This window comes from Acipenser ruthenus, chromosome 7 (assembly GCF_902713425.1).
Source record: "Acipenser ruthenus chromosome 7, fAciRut3.2 maternal haplotype, whole genome shotgun sequence".
Taxonomy (NCBI): domain Eukaryota; kingdom Metazoa; phylum Chordata; class Actinopteri; order Acipenseriformes; family Acipenseridae; genus Acipenser; species Acipenser ruthenus.
This window is the reverse complement of record NC_081195.1, coordinates 54,632,058-54,648,975: the sequence shown is the minus strand read 5'-3', so window position 1 is coordinate 54,648,975 and position 16,918 is coordinate 54,632,058. Positions and strand designations below refer to the sequence as shown.

The following is a 16,918-nucleotide window of genomic DNA, read 5'->3' as shown; positions in this document are numbered from 1 at the left end:
GTCACAACATCCACAGCATGTGGAATAAAATATCTTAACAAATTGTAAATGTATGCAGGCTGTGTGGTCCAGTGGTTAAAGAAAAGGGCTTGCAACCAGGTGGTCCCCGGTTCAAATCCCACCTCAGCCACTGACTCATTGTGTGACCCTGAGCAAGTCACTTAACCTCCTTGTGCTCCGTCTTTCGGGTGAGACGTATTTGTAAGTGACTCTGCAGCTGATGCATAGTTCACACACCCTAGACTCTGTAAGTCGCCTTGGATAAAGGCGTCTGCTAAGTAAAACAAATAATAATGCAGAGACTTGTCAAGGTTCGACATGTGGTTCCTAAAGCATTCGGGTGGCATGTCATAATGCCTACAAATCTCATTGACGTTTTGGGTTGTTTTAGCCAATCAGGATCTGGTAGTATTGCGGAATGAATGTGGTTGCAACTTGGTGAAACAGTATTGCCAAATCGTATAATTTTCATATTAGATTCATATTTGGTACTCAAGAGCTTTCTGTGATGTGTATATATATATATATATATATATATAAGGTCTGACTGGGTGACGCAGAGAAAGTTCTGTAAAATGGAAAATGAGAAAAACAGTTCTGTGCCGTCCACAGGTGAGGTGATAGTGGATTGAAGACAATACATCTTTCTGGGGAATCGTTTAGTTTTGTTTTAAAGTACCTAACAGTACAGTAATATATATATATATATATATATATATATATATATATATATATATATATATATATATATATCTATATCTATATCTTTTTCTTTTTTTAAAGAAAAATAAACACTATTTTAGCGGTACTTTTTGAGTTGCTGACTACAGTATGTATTTGCAGACTTAGATCTGTATAAACACGCATGTTAAATGTGTTGGTAATTATGACAAGAGATTGCATTTATGCAGAATTTTACACAACACAAAAAATGACTGCAATACTAAAACGCAGATGAAACAAGACCTCAGACATACTGCATAATTCTCATCTCCAATCCATTCTGCTCAAATTTATGTTTCATGCATGCCAATATCAATCTTGTGTGTATCGCTGCATCCATCAACAGTCTACAGTTAAATTCAGCCATTTGTAAATTAATTAATCTAATTCTTGATTGTATAATCATAGGTACTAACTACAATTAATTCACAGTCCTGAATTCTGTCTTAAAACAGCATATTTTGTTATAGAAGTTCGTTAGGTAACGTCCTCTGTTGGAGCACCTGGGCCAGAGTGATTATTAATTATGCTTTCTATTTCTCTTCTAGATCTTTTTGAAAGCATATCCCCGGGGTCATGTGGCTATATAGAGAACATCCTTCCTGTACTGCACAATTCTTACATGAACCCGGAGTCTGCAAAATGTTTCAGCTATAACCATGCTTATCTAGTAAAAAATGATGTTCTTCTGGAAAAGGTAAAAGTCTGCATCAATTTAAACAAAAACACATATCAATTAAGCTCTCCAAATGAGTTAATCCTGTTTTCTTATGACTTTTGTTCAGTTCAATTTCAGTTATGTAGAAAAGAAGAAAAAAGGCTATAAGCCTGAAGAGCTTGAAGAGTCTTTCGGCTTCCTTCTGTGTGAGCAGGAGAACCAGGTACAATTTAAATATTGCAACAAGGCATGTTTTTCAGAAGATATATCTGTTCTATATCCTAACCCATTTCAATTTTGTTTTCAAGGCAAAACAGCTCTGTGAAACTGGTTTGAAAGTTGGAAATAGTTCATGCTCTACACTAGGAGATCCCACAAAGGGTAAGATCTTTAACCTAATGTTACTGTAGGAAACAAAAAAAACCTTATACATACTGTATCTTCTAAATCAAGTGGTTGATTTTATATATATACAGTGTGTGTGTATATATATATATATATATATATATATATATATATATATATATATATATATATATATATAATATATATATATATAATAAATAAATATGGCTTGGAAAAATAACAACATCTGATTGGTTAAACAGCACCACATGACCATGCGTATATATAGCGTACAGCACGGCTTGCATACTAATGAGCCGCTTCACACTGTAAATCGTTACTCACCACTACATTCTAAATTCCATGACAAACTGCCAAAAATGAGTGACATTCCACCTATTTCCTTTAATATATTTGGGGATGAAACTCCATGTAACTGGTACAACACCAACTTTGTGAAGACAGCAGTCCATCTGAAAAAATAAATAAATAAATAAGGGCACCAGCAAGAGTAGACACAACAGTAGATGAGGAACAGCTAAATGAAATAGAAGAAAACAAATATTAAAAAAAAAAACTACAACATGGGCTGGTTAATGTACTTAAAGAAAAAATATGGACTGTCATTTTATGGAAATAGGTCTGAAAAATCTCAACAACATTAAGGGAATTTTATGCCGGTGCATGAAATTCAGCTGGGGACCAGTATTCAGTCTCCAGTTTTATAGTGCTGAGCTGGACTAAATACATATTTTAACAGTAGAAGTTTTAACATCTCTGCTGACAGTGAGTTTAAAACCAGCAATAATGTACTCCTGTCAGTCAGGAAAACTCTTAGAAAAGCAGGTAACGACAAAGCCAGACACCACCCCCCGAATTACCGGCCTGGATTTGAAGTGTCTGCGGGAAACGGAGGCACTGTCCCCTGACATTGCAGTCGGATTGATGCGTAAAGTCTGGTTTGATCGTCAACTTAATCTGGAACGACTTGGATGCAAGGGTGTCCGACAACTAACAAAAACATCTTTTGAGATCCAAAAGGATGAAAACCTACTAGAATATGTGTGCCTCGCATATAACGAGTTCGCAAACTCACTTCAAGATCCGGCTTCAGTCTCCATCGCAGCTGCTCCCCTTACTTCCTTAGTGTCATTTGAAACTCCGGCCATCATCACAGCTTGTGCTCAGTCCCCTAGTTTCTAGTGAGATGACACTTTCGATGCAGAAGTTCACAATAAACGAACATGTGCAATTTATTTTTAATAAGCGAACAATTAATTAAATTAAATTTGGGACTATATTACACTGCAGATGTATACACAATAAAAGTTTCTGGTTTTGTAATAATTAAAAATGTGTTTTAATTATTCTAATTATTTTTCATCGCCCAAATGAAAGGTAGCCGTGTTATAAGCGATATAAACCACTTTGGGCCGTATGGTTCCCATGATATATACTACTACCCCAGGCGTGGTATATATCATGGGAACCGCGCGGCCCATTGTGGTTTATACCTTGCATATAACACGGCTTGGAAAAATAACAACCTCTGCCCCTTGTTGTGAATATATAAATATATACACGCACTCTGAGCATCAAAAGAAACTTATCACTTATATTCGGATGAAATTCACTAAATGTCATCGAAAAATGACAAACTCTGTTTTAGAGCAGGTGCAGTGACTTTTTATTGTGCTGATTTAACAATTTACATTTTACTGTCTAAAGTTATGGGGGGATGGGGGATACTGTGAAAGTCACAGGCTAGTAGCGTTTGTGGCCACCGTTGGAAGCAATACAAGCAGTACATCTGCGACACATGCTTTGCACCAGGTTTCGGATATTGTCTTGTGGAATCCTGGCCCATTTCTTTTATTCAAGCTTGCAATTCGACAGCTGATATCACTCCATATCCATCAGTCCATAGTCACTCAAGCATGTCATGGTCAAGGATGAATGATCGAGTGATTAAAAAAGAAACCAAAAACATTTTGTCAATGTCAGTTTTTTTATTAAATGTGTTATAATAGTGAGAAGTTTCTTTTGATGCTCAGTATATAATACATAATTAGGACTGTCCAAGGGATTAAAAAAAAAAATCGCAATTAAAAAATTTGAATCTAAGTTAATCTTGGTTTTAATTGATACAATTACTGTATCCCTCCTCATTCAAATGTGTATTATTATTATTATTATTATTATTATTATTATTATTATTATTATTATTATTATTATTATTATTATTATCATCCAAAAAACAATGCATCATAAAAACCCTGTTTTCTTATTTCTGGATTAATTTTGTTGGCCACTGTAGTTGGTTTTATATTTATTTACACAGAATTTTACAGAAAAACTCCAGCATTTGCTGTTAAATTGTTTGAACCAACTGCTCAATCACAACAGATTGTTTGTTTATTACTCACCACACAGCATTTCAAACTGTTTATTTTCTTATCAGTTTCCTTTAAAAGGGTATTACATAATGTTTTATATCTTAAATAGGGCTGCAACAAAGGGTACATTTTGACCTTCAAAAGTTTGGAACACATTACTGGTGAAGTCACCATAACTACTAGTTTATATTTGATTAAAAATCCTATTACAGGTAATCCATATAAATGGAATAAAACATTCACATGTAATCATGTTTTTATAATTTAAATAAAAATACACGTTGTATATGTACACGTAATTGATGCTGCTTGTGATATATACAGTAAGCTTGCATTGTAGCAGCACCTTATTGCGGCCAATTAAAAGAAGCTTTATTTAACAGTCACTGTTCCAAGCAGGTTTTCAGTCAGTTACATTTTACTACTTTACTACTAATACAACTAATAATAATACAGTACGAACCTGGCCCCTGGATCCCAAATAAAAAAACAAAAAGATCATATAAACACACACTGTTAGCATCCCTGTTTGTACGCACGGGATGCCACCTCCGCAGTGAAGTCAACTCATTTGTCTTAATAAAAAACGCGCGCTGTGTAACTATGCCTCCGAAACAAAAATCATTTTATGTTGCAGCAATATTGATCGTTTGATTTCCTCTTGTCAAGTGACCCCGGAGATTGGTTGTGCCTCCATGATACATCGAGCCACTTGCACGGTTTGCATTCAACTTTTTTTGGTTATCTGGGCATTTCACAAAAAAAATCCTGAACAGTAGAGGGTTTTCAAGACCTTTCTTTCAATACAGCTTACGCTATACGACACTTTGCTGTAGAGATGGTGAATGAAGAGATTAAGTTCTGCCTCTGGATAACACGAGCAGGAGGGGGACGGGAGGATGGATGGTGCTCACTTTTAGAAATTAAAATGATTAGTGTTACTGTTTCGTACTTACACTAACATAGCACTTTGTTTGTACACTAGGTATTCAGTACATATTTGCAGCAGGGTATATAATATACCCTGCTGCAATGCATGGAAGCGGCACTGTATAGAGTTGCTATGTATTATGATTTGGTAGTGGATTTCAAAACAACAAGTTTTGTTTTAGTAATATGCATTACACAAATGGAAGGATCGAATTTTGCATGTGAGTGACGTGATTGTATGTATTCACACATTGTCAAACAGTTTCTGTTAACAGAGAAAAAAAAAGAAAAACAACATAGTGCTTTAATGTCGCCTGACGAATCTTCAAAGGTTTTGAACTACCTTTGAATTCCTGGCTAGCGAACGAACCTTTGAACACAGCCCTAATCTTAAAACACCTAAATAAAACAAAGCATTCACTGAGTAACAGTTATATGTTCCTTAATTATAAACAATATCTTAAAATACATTTGGTAATTGAAATACAATTAAAAGTCAGTAGCTACCTACTTTGCAACAGCATTACAGGGCGCCCCACTGAAAGAAGCCCCTGTAAGTAGTACAAGTATTACAACATAAAATAATAATCACATGATGGAGCAGCACAGACATCCTTGTTATTACAAATTCGGTTTATACAGGAAAGGCACTCCCAGTGTGAATATGGACTGAATGCCTGAATGAAGGAACACCTTTAAGTTGTACACTATACTACAACAATATTTAGATCTATTATTTGCTCAAAATGACGTGGTGCTGCAGTTCGTTGCAACATTTTACCGTATAAAATCAAATAAATAAAATACTTTGTTCAGCTGATGGTAAATTAGGAAGTGATCGGTCTTATTGCTTAAAACACAAACGTGCCAATACAGGGTATTGTTTAAGAGCAAAGATAAGTTGTTTAATTTTTGCACCAGATAAATAAAATATGTATAGGAACACCATTAAAACATATTTTAATACTAAAACGTGTTACTGGATTTATATCTACACGTCGCATGACATTACAAGTAAGTTTCCAATGCTATTTGTTGCTAATGATTATTACACATGTGGAGTTTATTCCAAAAAAAAGAAAAACATTTATTCACTTACATAAGAAAATATGAATATGGTAAATAACTTCTTTAAACAAAGCTACTTTGGTAATAAGTAGGGTATCCTGCTGCAGTCGCTTGTCTTTGCTAAGTTTAAATGAAACATTGGTCATGTTCTTATAGCACAGTCTTGTCAACGCTATATTAAATAAATCAATTATTTAAAACAAACAATGTACTAAAGCCGCGATAAGTTATGTATAATGTTACAATAAAGGTTAATGTTAATCAATTACATCAGACTGACTCTGTCTAGGTTGATAATCCAGACTAATGTAAATATAGGATGTTGAAAATGTGTGCTGCGTTGCAAGGTTTGGAGAAGGCGTTTCGCTAGAAGCTGCATGTGATGTCAGAAAGACAGCAGCCAAGAGCAGCCGGCGCAGCAAACGTGCATTCTGTGTCGACAGTTTCCTTCAAAACCAAAATACAGTATCAAAAGATCTTCGTCAGACACTTTGCCAAGGCTGCAAGTATCATCACTTGATTTAGAAGAAGCATGTTTGCAGTTGAAAAATGCGTTCACCGTTGTATAAAGTAATTACGATAATTGCGGTGTAGAATAAAAGGAATGGTATCAATACCATAATGTACCTAAACCGCGGTAAACCGAAAACCGGTATACCGACCCATCCCTAGTAGTGTCATGCATTTTTACAGAGCGAAATCAGAGAATCAGCTGCAAGACAGACATAAATATGCTTATGTTAATGCTTTGCAAGAATGCTCTGAAAATGATGGTTTACCTCAAGATGTTGGAGTCTCGATTTAAGGTTAGTAAAGTAAAGTAAACTGAGTGTGAAGGTTGTTGCCATTTATTGCGAAAAATGGTTGCATTGGAGGGAACGCTGGTGATGAGGTTTGCTTCTTATTTGTGACCATTGCTCCAGTGAAATAATGCCGAGACCCACAAAACAATTGTTGCACAGCATTCAATCTCTTTCTCAGAAACACCATATGGTATCTGAGAGAGGTATAAGAGTCATTGCCTTGCATGAAAATACTTTAACCGTTTCCGGTCCTGTGTTGGACCCTGTCCGACATCATCAAAAAGGCAGCATACACAGGTCCCTAGTCAGTTTTTCTCTGGAAAAAACAGAGAAAAACTTTCAATGGCCTAGAGAGGCCGATTAGAAGCTGGGGAAAAAAGAAAAAAACAGAGGCTGATCTGAGCAATACGCATAGTGCCTTCACCACAGACGTAACACAGACATAAACAAACAAGATAGCTGCTTCCAAATCCAGCGCTCAACGAAAATCGCAGACATTTGCCAAGCTTTTTGTTATAGTAAACAAATAATGACTTGGATAGCATTATCGAGGAGTTTGGTGATAAGTCGAGTGATCAGGAGAAGATTTATCAGTATGCACGACTATGAAGAGTTATGTGATAAATGCAGCGAACAAGGAGTGGGGCAGGGCTGGAGATGCAGTACTGAGTGTCCTTTTGATATGCAGTGCCTTTTAAAACTGTTTTACTGTGAATAAAATTACTTTTAAACAGTGCATGTAAAATTTAACAGCTTGTGTGAAAATAAATTAGACCTGACGCACCTAACGAGTGCTGAATAAATGGACCGCAAAGGGTTAAGGCACATGGGGAAGTTGTACTATATAGGCTTTAGGCCTGAGCGAGTACATTTTATGGTTTCACTTTTGTTTTTCTTTGTTTGAAAGCAAAACTAAAAAAGCAACAGCTTACTTTTTGTTCAGGCTTTATTTTCTTACTCAGATTTACCAGTAACTGTTTCAATATTCGTTACTAGGTTGAAAAAGAAACATTAGTATTAGACACTTTAATTATAAAGGAAAATTGTATCCTAACAAATACAGTACATGATTTACAGACAAACAAAACACACGTGGAGATGTAATTGGAAAGAAAGCAAGGAAAATGTAAATGTTCAATGAAAGGTTAGCTCTATTCAAATTTAAATTGTTGACTGAGAATAAACAAATATATACAGTCTTACTGCATTTGTCTTAATAAATATAAAGTATAGGTTGGAAGTAGAAACTTACCCTGCTTGTTCTTTCGGTAGTGTCCTTATTGGTTTCATTTTCTTAAAGGAAAATGAAACTAAATGAGTTGACGTGAGTGTGTATTTAAAGAGATAGATCTCTGAAAACAGCATTCAGGATAGGCATATTCTGGTGCTCTCACTAACTCGTTTCATTAATCTGTATAAGGAGATTAATTCAAATGTGTCATTGTTTTTTGAAGTTCAGTTAACGTGTCATGTTTTTTTTAGTTATGTAACTTTTTGTTTGCAATTACTATACAAACGATGCATGGAAATTCACATTTGGTTTCTGCAATATCCCTGTAAATGGTCAACAGCAGAATCAATTTAGGGGTAGTAACTTGTTGTTATCTCTTACTGGGTTTATTATCATAATTATCAGCCCTCTTTTATTGAGCTGAGAATAGTTTGGTTGTCTCTTACATATAAAGACATTTCAAATATAATCCTAAAGTTAAATAATTAAACAATAGAACCTGAAGAAGAGAACTTTAGCATCTGGTAAGGCCCGCCTCATAGATGTTGATCCTTATGAGCAGTGCTGACTTTTGTGTGTCCACACTAAGGGGCAGCTTTACAGCTTCCAGTCTTCATACATTTCAGGATGATCCTAGATACTGTGCTTTGGTTGGCATAACCTCTGTTGGCTATCTGATGACGGCTAAAACCTTCCTTATGAAGTGCAGTGATGACTGTGTTTCCGAGGAGGTATGGCTCGTCCCCATGGCTTGCTCTGAAGTTACAAAATCTATGTACAGATCATACTTGTATAGGTTAAATCTTGTCGTTACAACTTCTAATTTGTCACATTTTGATTACTTGTAATTGAGTAACAGGCATCAAGATATGTTTTTTTCAGACAATCACGTGTTTTCATGTTAGATTTCGAAATGTCATATTTTGTAATTTGTCAGTTTTTTTGTTAAGTATAACTACAAAGTGGTATGTTATTTAATATGTTAACATAACATTATTCAGAAGGTTTCATTCGCCTTTATGAAGCAAAATCCGATAATTCTAGGGTGAGGCAAAACTTTTGGCCATAACTCTATGACCCTATAATACACATAAGAATGATATGCTGACATTTGTGTTATAACAACCATAATTTTGCAAATTAGTACTGTATGAATTGGAAGGACACTATGAATTAGGAAACAAGAACTTTTTTAAATAATATATATAAACTGGTTTGAAATCCACACCAATTTTAAGAGGTTTCTGCACATACCAATTTAAGGAGTGCCTTACCTGAGCCTGTTCCAACAAAAGCAGCCCATAAAGAAAGGAAGATATCTGTTTCCTTTGCCTGTCCTGCCCTAACTAGCATGTGACTAATCCTGTGCCTAGCACATAGCCAGAGTAGCTCAGCTGAAAGAGGAAATGCACTGAATCTATTTTGGTGGAACATTTAGCTTCTCTCATTTTCTTTTCTTGCTGGATACATTATTTATTTATTTATTTATTTATTTATTTCTTCCTTTTAAATAAGCATTTTAGCTACGTGCTTTCAATTTATTCTAAAAAGCTCAGCAGAAAGAATTGAGTAAGTGAAACTATTGAATACACTTAATTAGTCATTGATTTGCTTTCTGTTGGGTTGCTTTGGCAATACTTTAAATATGCCTTTTTTTCTTAGGTGTTTATATTTCAAAATATTCTGACTGCCTAGACCTCAAGCCGTGGCACAATGGAAAATCTGGCTGCATTGTCATTTTCAGACTTATTAAGGTATGGTAAAAGTGAGCATTTAAATTAAAATTACAAACATTGTTTAAGCCAATTGTACTAGTACTATATTTTACTGTTTATTGCTTTTTTGTATGTGTAAGTGAGAGAAAAAAAAAGCAGGAGCCTGTAACTTATTAAAACTGATTAGCAATGCCAGTGTTACTTTTTTTTCTTGACATAATGAACATACATTTTATGATTTAAATCTCTTTACAGGGCAGAGTAAAAGCAGTGACAGAAAACTACACTGCTAATTTTCCAAAACCATCCGTTGGCTATGATTGCCATGTCTCTGAAAAAATTGGGACAATCTCCTCAACAAGTAGTTCTTTTCAAGCCTATGAAAGCACACAGGTAGGAACAGCTGATAGGGTCATTCCAGCTCAAGTTGACCAGCTTAACCTCTTACAGCAATGAATTGCATCAGTTTTAACATTTCATTGTCAAAGGTCATCTAAAGGGCATTTTTACCATGTTCAGACACTTTCTCACTATGTTTGGCATAGTTACACAGCTCTTGTTTTGCATGTGCACAGCATGACCTGCCACAGCACCATTTTCTTTGCCACAATCCTTCAAACCTGTACCCCTAGGTGCTAAAAAATGAAACTAAAAGATTATTGGCACTTACATTTCAGAATCTACTTTGAATAACGATTGCTTTTTTGTGAAATATTTCTGATATTTGATGCAGCTGGTGTCTTTTTCATGAAGCAAACTAAACCAGCTACCAGGTTAATACATTCAGTGTAACTGGTAGTGTATTTATTTTAAGTGAGAAAAATATGTATATTTACACTATTCTTTTTAGAAATGGTAATTTTCACAGGGAACTACATATTACACGGCAATGGGTAAATTTCACGGAAATCATGAAATAAATACAGCCTTAGTCTTGGTTGATCGTTGGTATGTTTTCAGCCGTCGAAGGCACGAAAAGCTGCGCTCAGCAGTAACATTAGACGTCGGGATAGTAAGGTAGATTCTTATATGATATAATTAGTGCCTCACTTTTATGTAGGACGCAGAGTATAACCACAACTAAACACTGTGTGTGATACATATTTTTTCCCCTCTGTGCACAGATTTTTTGGTCAAAAAGTGAGACGGTCCTGCCGGCAACACTAACCGTCCCCTCTGGATATATTCAGACAAATCACTTTGGGCCCTATTTAGCAAATATGTGCGCAGCCGCTTTCACTAGGGCAGAAATGACAGCGTTATCGAACCGCCGCAACAGCGCACAAAAACGTGATTTAGAAGTCGGGTCTCATGCGTGGGCTAACGCATATCAAATCTCGAATCCTGCGCCAAGCATAGTGGGGGAGCAAGGTTACAACCAATAAGGATTCAGCTTTCCCTTTAAGAGCACCTGTGCGTCTGCAATAGCGAACAGATGGCATTTTGAAACCCAAAAAGAGAAGAGACAAAAGCTCAAACAAGCAAGGCTACGAATTTTTTTTTTTTTTTAAGTAGTCTGGAGATGGAGAGAATACTTACGAAATAAAAATAGCCATCTATAAGGCTGTGTCTGCCTGGCACTTGCAGCACCTGCAACCTCCACTACGCTTCAAGTTCTGCATCTGCTCCCCTCAAACCCTGTAATCTTTCCTCTGCAAGTTCAACATTACATCCATTACGGAGAGCTGTGTTATGTAAAACACAACCAGACAGGATGATCTTGCTAACCTTCTGAGGAGTGTACTGTAATGTTCCCCCAGAGGCATCCAGACAAATCCAATCGCATTTTAAGGATTCGAAATGTTCGCTCAATTACAGTACGAGCACATTTAAAGGTACGGTTATACCTCTGTTCGGCAGGTGTCGTGGGGCTGAGCAGCAGTATCGGTAGCCACCTCTTCAGTGGATACCCGTTGTCCCCTATCAACCATCCTCTCGAACTGTCATCCCGCTGAAACGCAGCTGCCACTTGCGGATTAGTGAGGATAAACGATCCATGAGCGAATATTTTCAAATCTAGGTGTGCAATGTTGGTAGAGACCTATCCCAACAGACTCACAGCTGTAATTGCTGCCAAAGGTGCTTCCACCAAGTATTAACTCGGGGGTGGAGACTTATCCAATTATGATCTTTCAGTTTTGTATTTTTAATATATAATTTTTTTCTCAATAAAAACTTTTTTCCCCTTAACAATGTGGCACTGTATAATTAAAAACTTGTTGTTTTTTTAAAATACATTTTCAGCTTTCATATTGAAACTTGTTGTGTAGGCGATGACTCATTCAATCAAACCAAGTAGAAATTTGCTTGCATCATTTTAAGATGTTTTTCAAGTCAAGTAAGCTTATTTGTGTATCAAAGACGACAATAGTCGCAGTTCTTCTTTCGCAGGGAGTGTCATTTTACTTTAAAGGCACGTACCTGAAATCGTAAGGTAATTAGTATTGTTGCTTATATTACTCTCCCCGTCGTTCTGCGCACTGTCAGCCCTTGTTAAAGATATAAAAGTGTACCTGATCTGAAGCAAGTGCAAAACTTGCCCCGATATTTAAAGTAAAAAATAAATATTTTAAAACTAGCAAGAGATGACTAGCAGCAGTTACATTGTTGTTTTAAGTTATTGTATTATGGGCAAACTTTGCCCTTTACCTCAGTGGACCATATTTAGAATCAAGTACAAAGGCAAAGACAATTTCTTAGAGGAATAAGACCATTTTAATGGTATAAAACAAGAAACAACTCTTGATTGGTCCTTCCTGCAACTAGGTTTATACTGTTGAAATTGTTTTATTCAGCAGAAGTCAGTTTTTTTTATAGTAATCCAGTACTTCTGAGATGGCAAGTATTTTGAACTGCCTTAATTAGGGAATATTTACCTGCAAAACAACAGTGCTGTACTTGCTTTTTTTTGTTTAACACTTTCCTTTAATAAACTACATTTGGGGGAATTCTAGGTGTAGCACTGTGCAGAGATGCCATCGGTACTGGTTGTGCCATTTGGTTGTAATTTAATGTGTGCTCAGCAAGTACATATTGAACATTTTATGCTGAAACACCTGCCCCATTTTGTCAGCTTGCAATTACTAAAACCTTAACTTCAAAACAGCAAGGTTTTCTTGGTTTTTGAGTTTCTTAATTGTAAAATAATAATAATAAATGTGCCTCTCTACGCTCGGTAGTTAATTCTTTCGTTTGCCCCCCACTTTTTAACAAAGTTAGGCGCCTATGATTGAGACACAAAATTCTTGGACTATTGCTTCTGACATTGATTAAAACACTGAACTGTTGAACTGCTTTTAGAATGAAACACTCACCTATAGGTACTAAAACTGACTCTGTGTTACTGAATAAGAAAGTTTACTGGTCCAGAGCTTATCTATATTCAAAGTGAGTATAATTTAGGTTTTTGTTATACAGTTAAATAAACTGTTTTTATTTTAAGCAGGGATTGTATATTATATTTGCAGTGAGGTTTTATAAAATTAATACGTGAAGCGGGCATACATGTAAAAAAGTTTGAGTAACATTTCAGAAACTGTGTTTAACTAGCCTTGTGTGATTTATCAGGTTGATACATCTAGTAAAATGACAAGTTGTAAGTCATTTCTGAATTTCATTTTCTACAAAGTTCAAATTTGCTTCTGAAAGTGGTTCAAGATGGCTCAGAGTGCACCCGAGAGCATGTACAACCCCAGAGCTTCGGGGGGCCTAGACGGGCCCCCGGCCAAAAGATTGGTTTTGACCCAGGAGTTTGTCAAAATGATCATTTGCCAATTTCACCCATGCAATTGGCACAACACAGAGGAACATATACATAGTGGATTGAATACAAATATAACAGTTCATTGTCTTTTTTTTATGGAAAAGTTATTAAGCAATGTATACATGATTCATACATCAGATGGGTACTCATTGTTTAAATATTATTTTTTTACATTGTCCAGCCATTGTTATGTTATTAATTGAAATTAAGCATGTATGTTGGAATGCATTTAATGGTGTGTTTTGTTTTTTTTCTCTTACAGTATTATATATACGAGTTACAGAATGGTGAAGCCGTTTCTTGCCCCAGACACATTTGTCCATTCGCCATTGTAGGCTTTCTATACAGTGAATCAAAATCCTCTACGTCAGTGTTGAAAAATGGAAAAAAGTAAGTCATATAGTGTACCCCTACTGTCGGTACGGATAACATTACACCATATACCTTTGTAAAATAAATTAAACCAATTCTTGTTTTTATTTCCCTCCCTAGTGCTACTCAAGACAAAACAGGTAGGATGTTTTTTTGTTAATCTCAGGAAACAATTTTTGAGGTGAAGTGCTTTCCAGTTGTATGTCATTGTTTGATACAGTTATTGCTGAAATAATAATTTGTTTTCTGTGTGCAGCTTGGCACTACTGTACTTGGAGAGGCCAGATCAGGATCAAAGACCACTCCCCAGTGTATCATGTAGCTCTCAAGTCATATACTGGTGCAGTAATCCCATCCAAGCTGTAAGTTGTATGTGTTTGTTTGTTTGCTTGTTTGTTTATTTGTTCATTTGTTTGGATATTTAATGTATTAAATAATGAATTACTATCTAAAAATAGAAATATGTTACCATGTAATGGCTAAGTTGATGTATCGTGGTACATATGCTGAAGGTCCTATGATCTGATTGCAGGTAGATCATTTCAGGGAATTTAAATTGCTTTACATTACATAACAAGAAAACAGCAGCAAATTTATAGCATTGTCTTGGAAATATCTGTGCTTTCCAAATGTAATTGAAAAATAACAATAGATGTTCAAAATAAGAGGAGGAATAGTAATTTCTATTGCTTGTGTAAAAACCTATAAGACCATTTTCTCAATCCCCCCCCCCCCCAAAACAGTTTTTATTTATTTTATGTACGGTTGATGTAGCTTGCTACTAATTGTAAAGGGCAACTTTGTTTTGGCTAAGCATATTCTGATGGTGAACAGGTAAACTGTCATAAATCTTACTTTTTTTTTCTAGACCAGAGAAACTAAAAGTTGACAGTGTTATGAAAGTTTGTGATTTGAAGAAAGCATTACCAGAGGCGGCCTTTAAAAGGGAAAGTTACTGTACAAGTGAAGGTAATCTGCCATAAGTATCCCTAAGAACCTTTGTTAGATGTGATTTATCACAGTTTGTATGTTAAAGTTAAAGTACAAGTGCCTTGCGCAGTAGGTTTCCAAAGACCCTTCTTCAAGTATGCATTAAATAAGAACATGTACTTTATTTTTTGTGCCAAGGCAGGTTGCTTAAAATTGAGTAGGCTATTTCCAAGCTGATTCCAAGCTCTAATTATCACTGCTTGGCTACAAAGCATAGTTTCTTATTGGTTTAGTGATGTTCCTTTCTACAGCACATTCAATGACTAGGAATAGAAAGGTTAGAGAAGGAATAGAAAAGCAAAAAAGCAAAAGTAAATGAGCAGGGAAACTTAAAGAAAACATTCAGAAGCTAGGAAATACATTCTTGTAAAACAAATGTACTGGGGTAGGAGGTTGAACAGCATGGTAAACCTTGAGTTGTCAATGAAATGACTAATTGGTATATTTGTTTTGATGCAATAGTTTGCTTGGATGGAATGTACTGCAGTTTGTATGAGGTGGTAAATTCTGCTGAGGAGGAGGACCAGCTTCACTTGTTAACGGAAGAACTAAAAGAAAAAGACTTGGTAAGAAAGTTAAATAGTAAGAAAGCTTCCAACCTTTTTTTTCCCCAATAAACACTATAGATTAAAAGTTTAAACGTCAATTAAAAGGTCTGCCTAATCTTGACTTTCTTTTACTATTTTTTTTTTTATAGGCGCTTGCTCAACAATTAAATGATCACGGACTACTTCTGTTTTTAGCTTCATCGTCTTTTGAGTTGGATGAAGGTAATAATAATCTTTTTTATATAGAGCCTTTCATAAAGGATTATCACAAAGCGCTTAACAAAGCAAAGGAAGACAAGTAAAATAGTAATAAAACAAAACTCATGACCTATACAGAATTGGATACAAACTACTAACATTAAAAATCAAGAAAATAAAAACAACAAAGAATTTAAAAGATTGCCAATTTAAATAAATGTGTTTTAAGGCGTGATTTTAAAAACAGAAACTCGAATCTCGAGCAGGAGTGAGTTCCACATCCTCCACTGTTCGCAGCTTGGTTAAGGGAACAGTTAAAAGACCAGCATCGGCTGACTGTAGAGCACGACCAGGAGTGTAATTTGACAGTAGGTCAGAGATATAAGGGGGATAAATTCCCCTATTGGCCTTAAGTTAATAACATTTTATAATCAATGTGGGATTTGACCGGCAACCAGGGTAGAGATTGTTATTCCAAGGGTTATATGTTCACTGGAGCGGGACCTGGTTAACACCCTAGCTGCTGAATTTTGGACATGCTGGAGTTTTTGGACAGATTCTTTGACACCCCAGCAAGTAGGGCATTGCAGTAATCACGTCTGGAGGAAACAAAAGCATGTACAAGTTTTTCTGCAGCAGACATGGACAAGACACGGGAGCAGTCGAGCAGTGTTCCGAAGATGAAAAAAAGACTTGGTAATATTCTGAACGTGCGGCTCAAAAGTTAAACTAGGGTCAAAAATGACTCCCAAGTTTTTCATTTTGGAACAAAACTCAGTTAGCACTCCATCAGTAGTCATGTTTCGAAAACTGGATTTATGCAGTGGATGCGGAGTACCTAATAACATAACTTCAGTCTGTCACTGTTTAACTGCAGAACGTTTTGTTGCATCCAATCCTTGATGTCAGCAATACAATTTGTGAGCACAGAAACGCCAAGTCAATATCAGGTGTGGTTTGCAGATAAATCTGGGTATCATCGGCATAAATGTGAAAATTTACACCGTGACTTCGAAAAATTTGACCTATCGGAAACATATATATGCTAAATAGGATAGGTCCCAATATGGAGCCCTGGGGAACACCAGAAGAAACCAACCCAGTAGTAGACCTGAAACCGCCCAAATGCTTTTTCTCGTGGAGGTAAGAATTAAACCAGCCTAGCATGTTCTCCAGCC

General features: G+C 35.9%; 1 protein-coding gene across 1 annotated transcript in view; it reads left to right on the top strand.

The window, feature by feature from the left end:
- Window positions 1-513: 513 nt before the first annotated feature.
- Window positions 514-16,918, top strand: part of LOC117416126 (uncharacterized) — a 35,750-nt gene continuing 19,345 nt past the window's right edge. Inside the window, exons 1-12 of the mRNA XM_059027306.1 lie at window positions 514-612; window positions 1,272-1,420; window positions 1,509-1,604; window positions 1,690-1,762; window positions 9,817-9,908; window positions 10,125-10,262; window positions 13,895-14,022; window positions 14,125-14,144; window positions 14,261-14,366; window positions 14,873-14,973; window positions 15,457-15,560; window positions 15,692-15,764. Coding sequence (XP_058883289.1) covers window positions 576-612; window positions 1,272-1,420; window positions 1,509-1,604; window positions 1,690-1,762; window positions 9,817-9,908; window positions 10,125-10,262; window positions 13,895-14,022; window positions 14,125-14,144; window positions 14,261-14,366; window positions 14,873-14,973; window positions 15,457-15,560; window positions 15,692-15,764 — 1,117 coding nt within the window. The 5' untranslated portion in view covers window positions 514-575. The remainder of the gene's footprint in view (window positions 613-1,271; window positions 1,421-1,508; window positions 1,605-1,689; window positions 1,763-9,816; window positions 9,909-10,124; window positions 10,263-13,894; window positions 14,023-14,124; window positions 14,145-14,260; window positions 14,367-14,872; window positions 14,974-15,456; window positions 15,561-15,691; window positions 15,765-16,918) is intronic.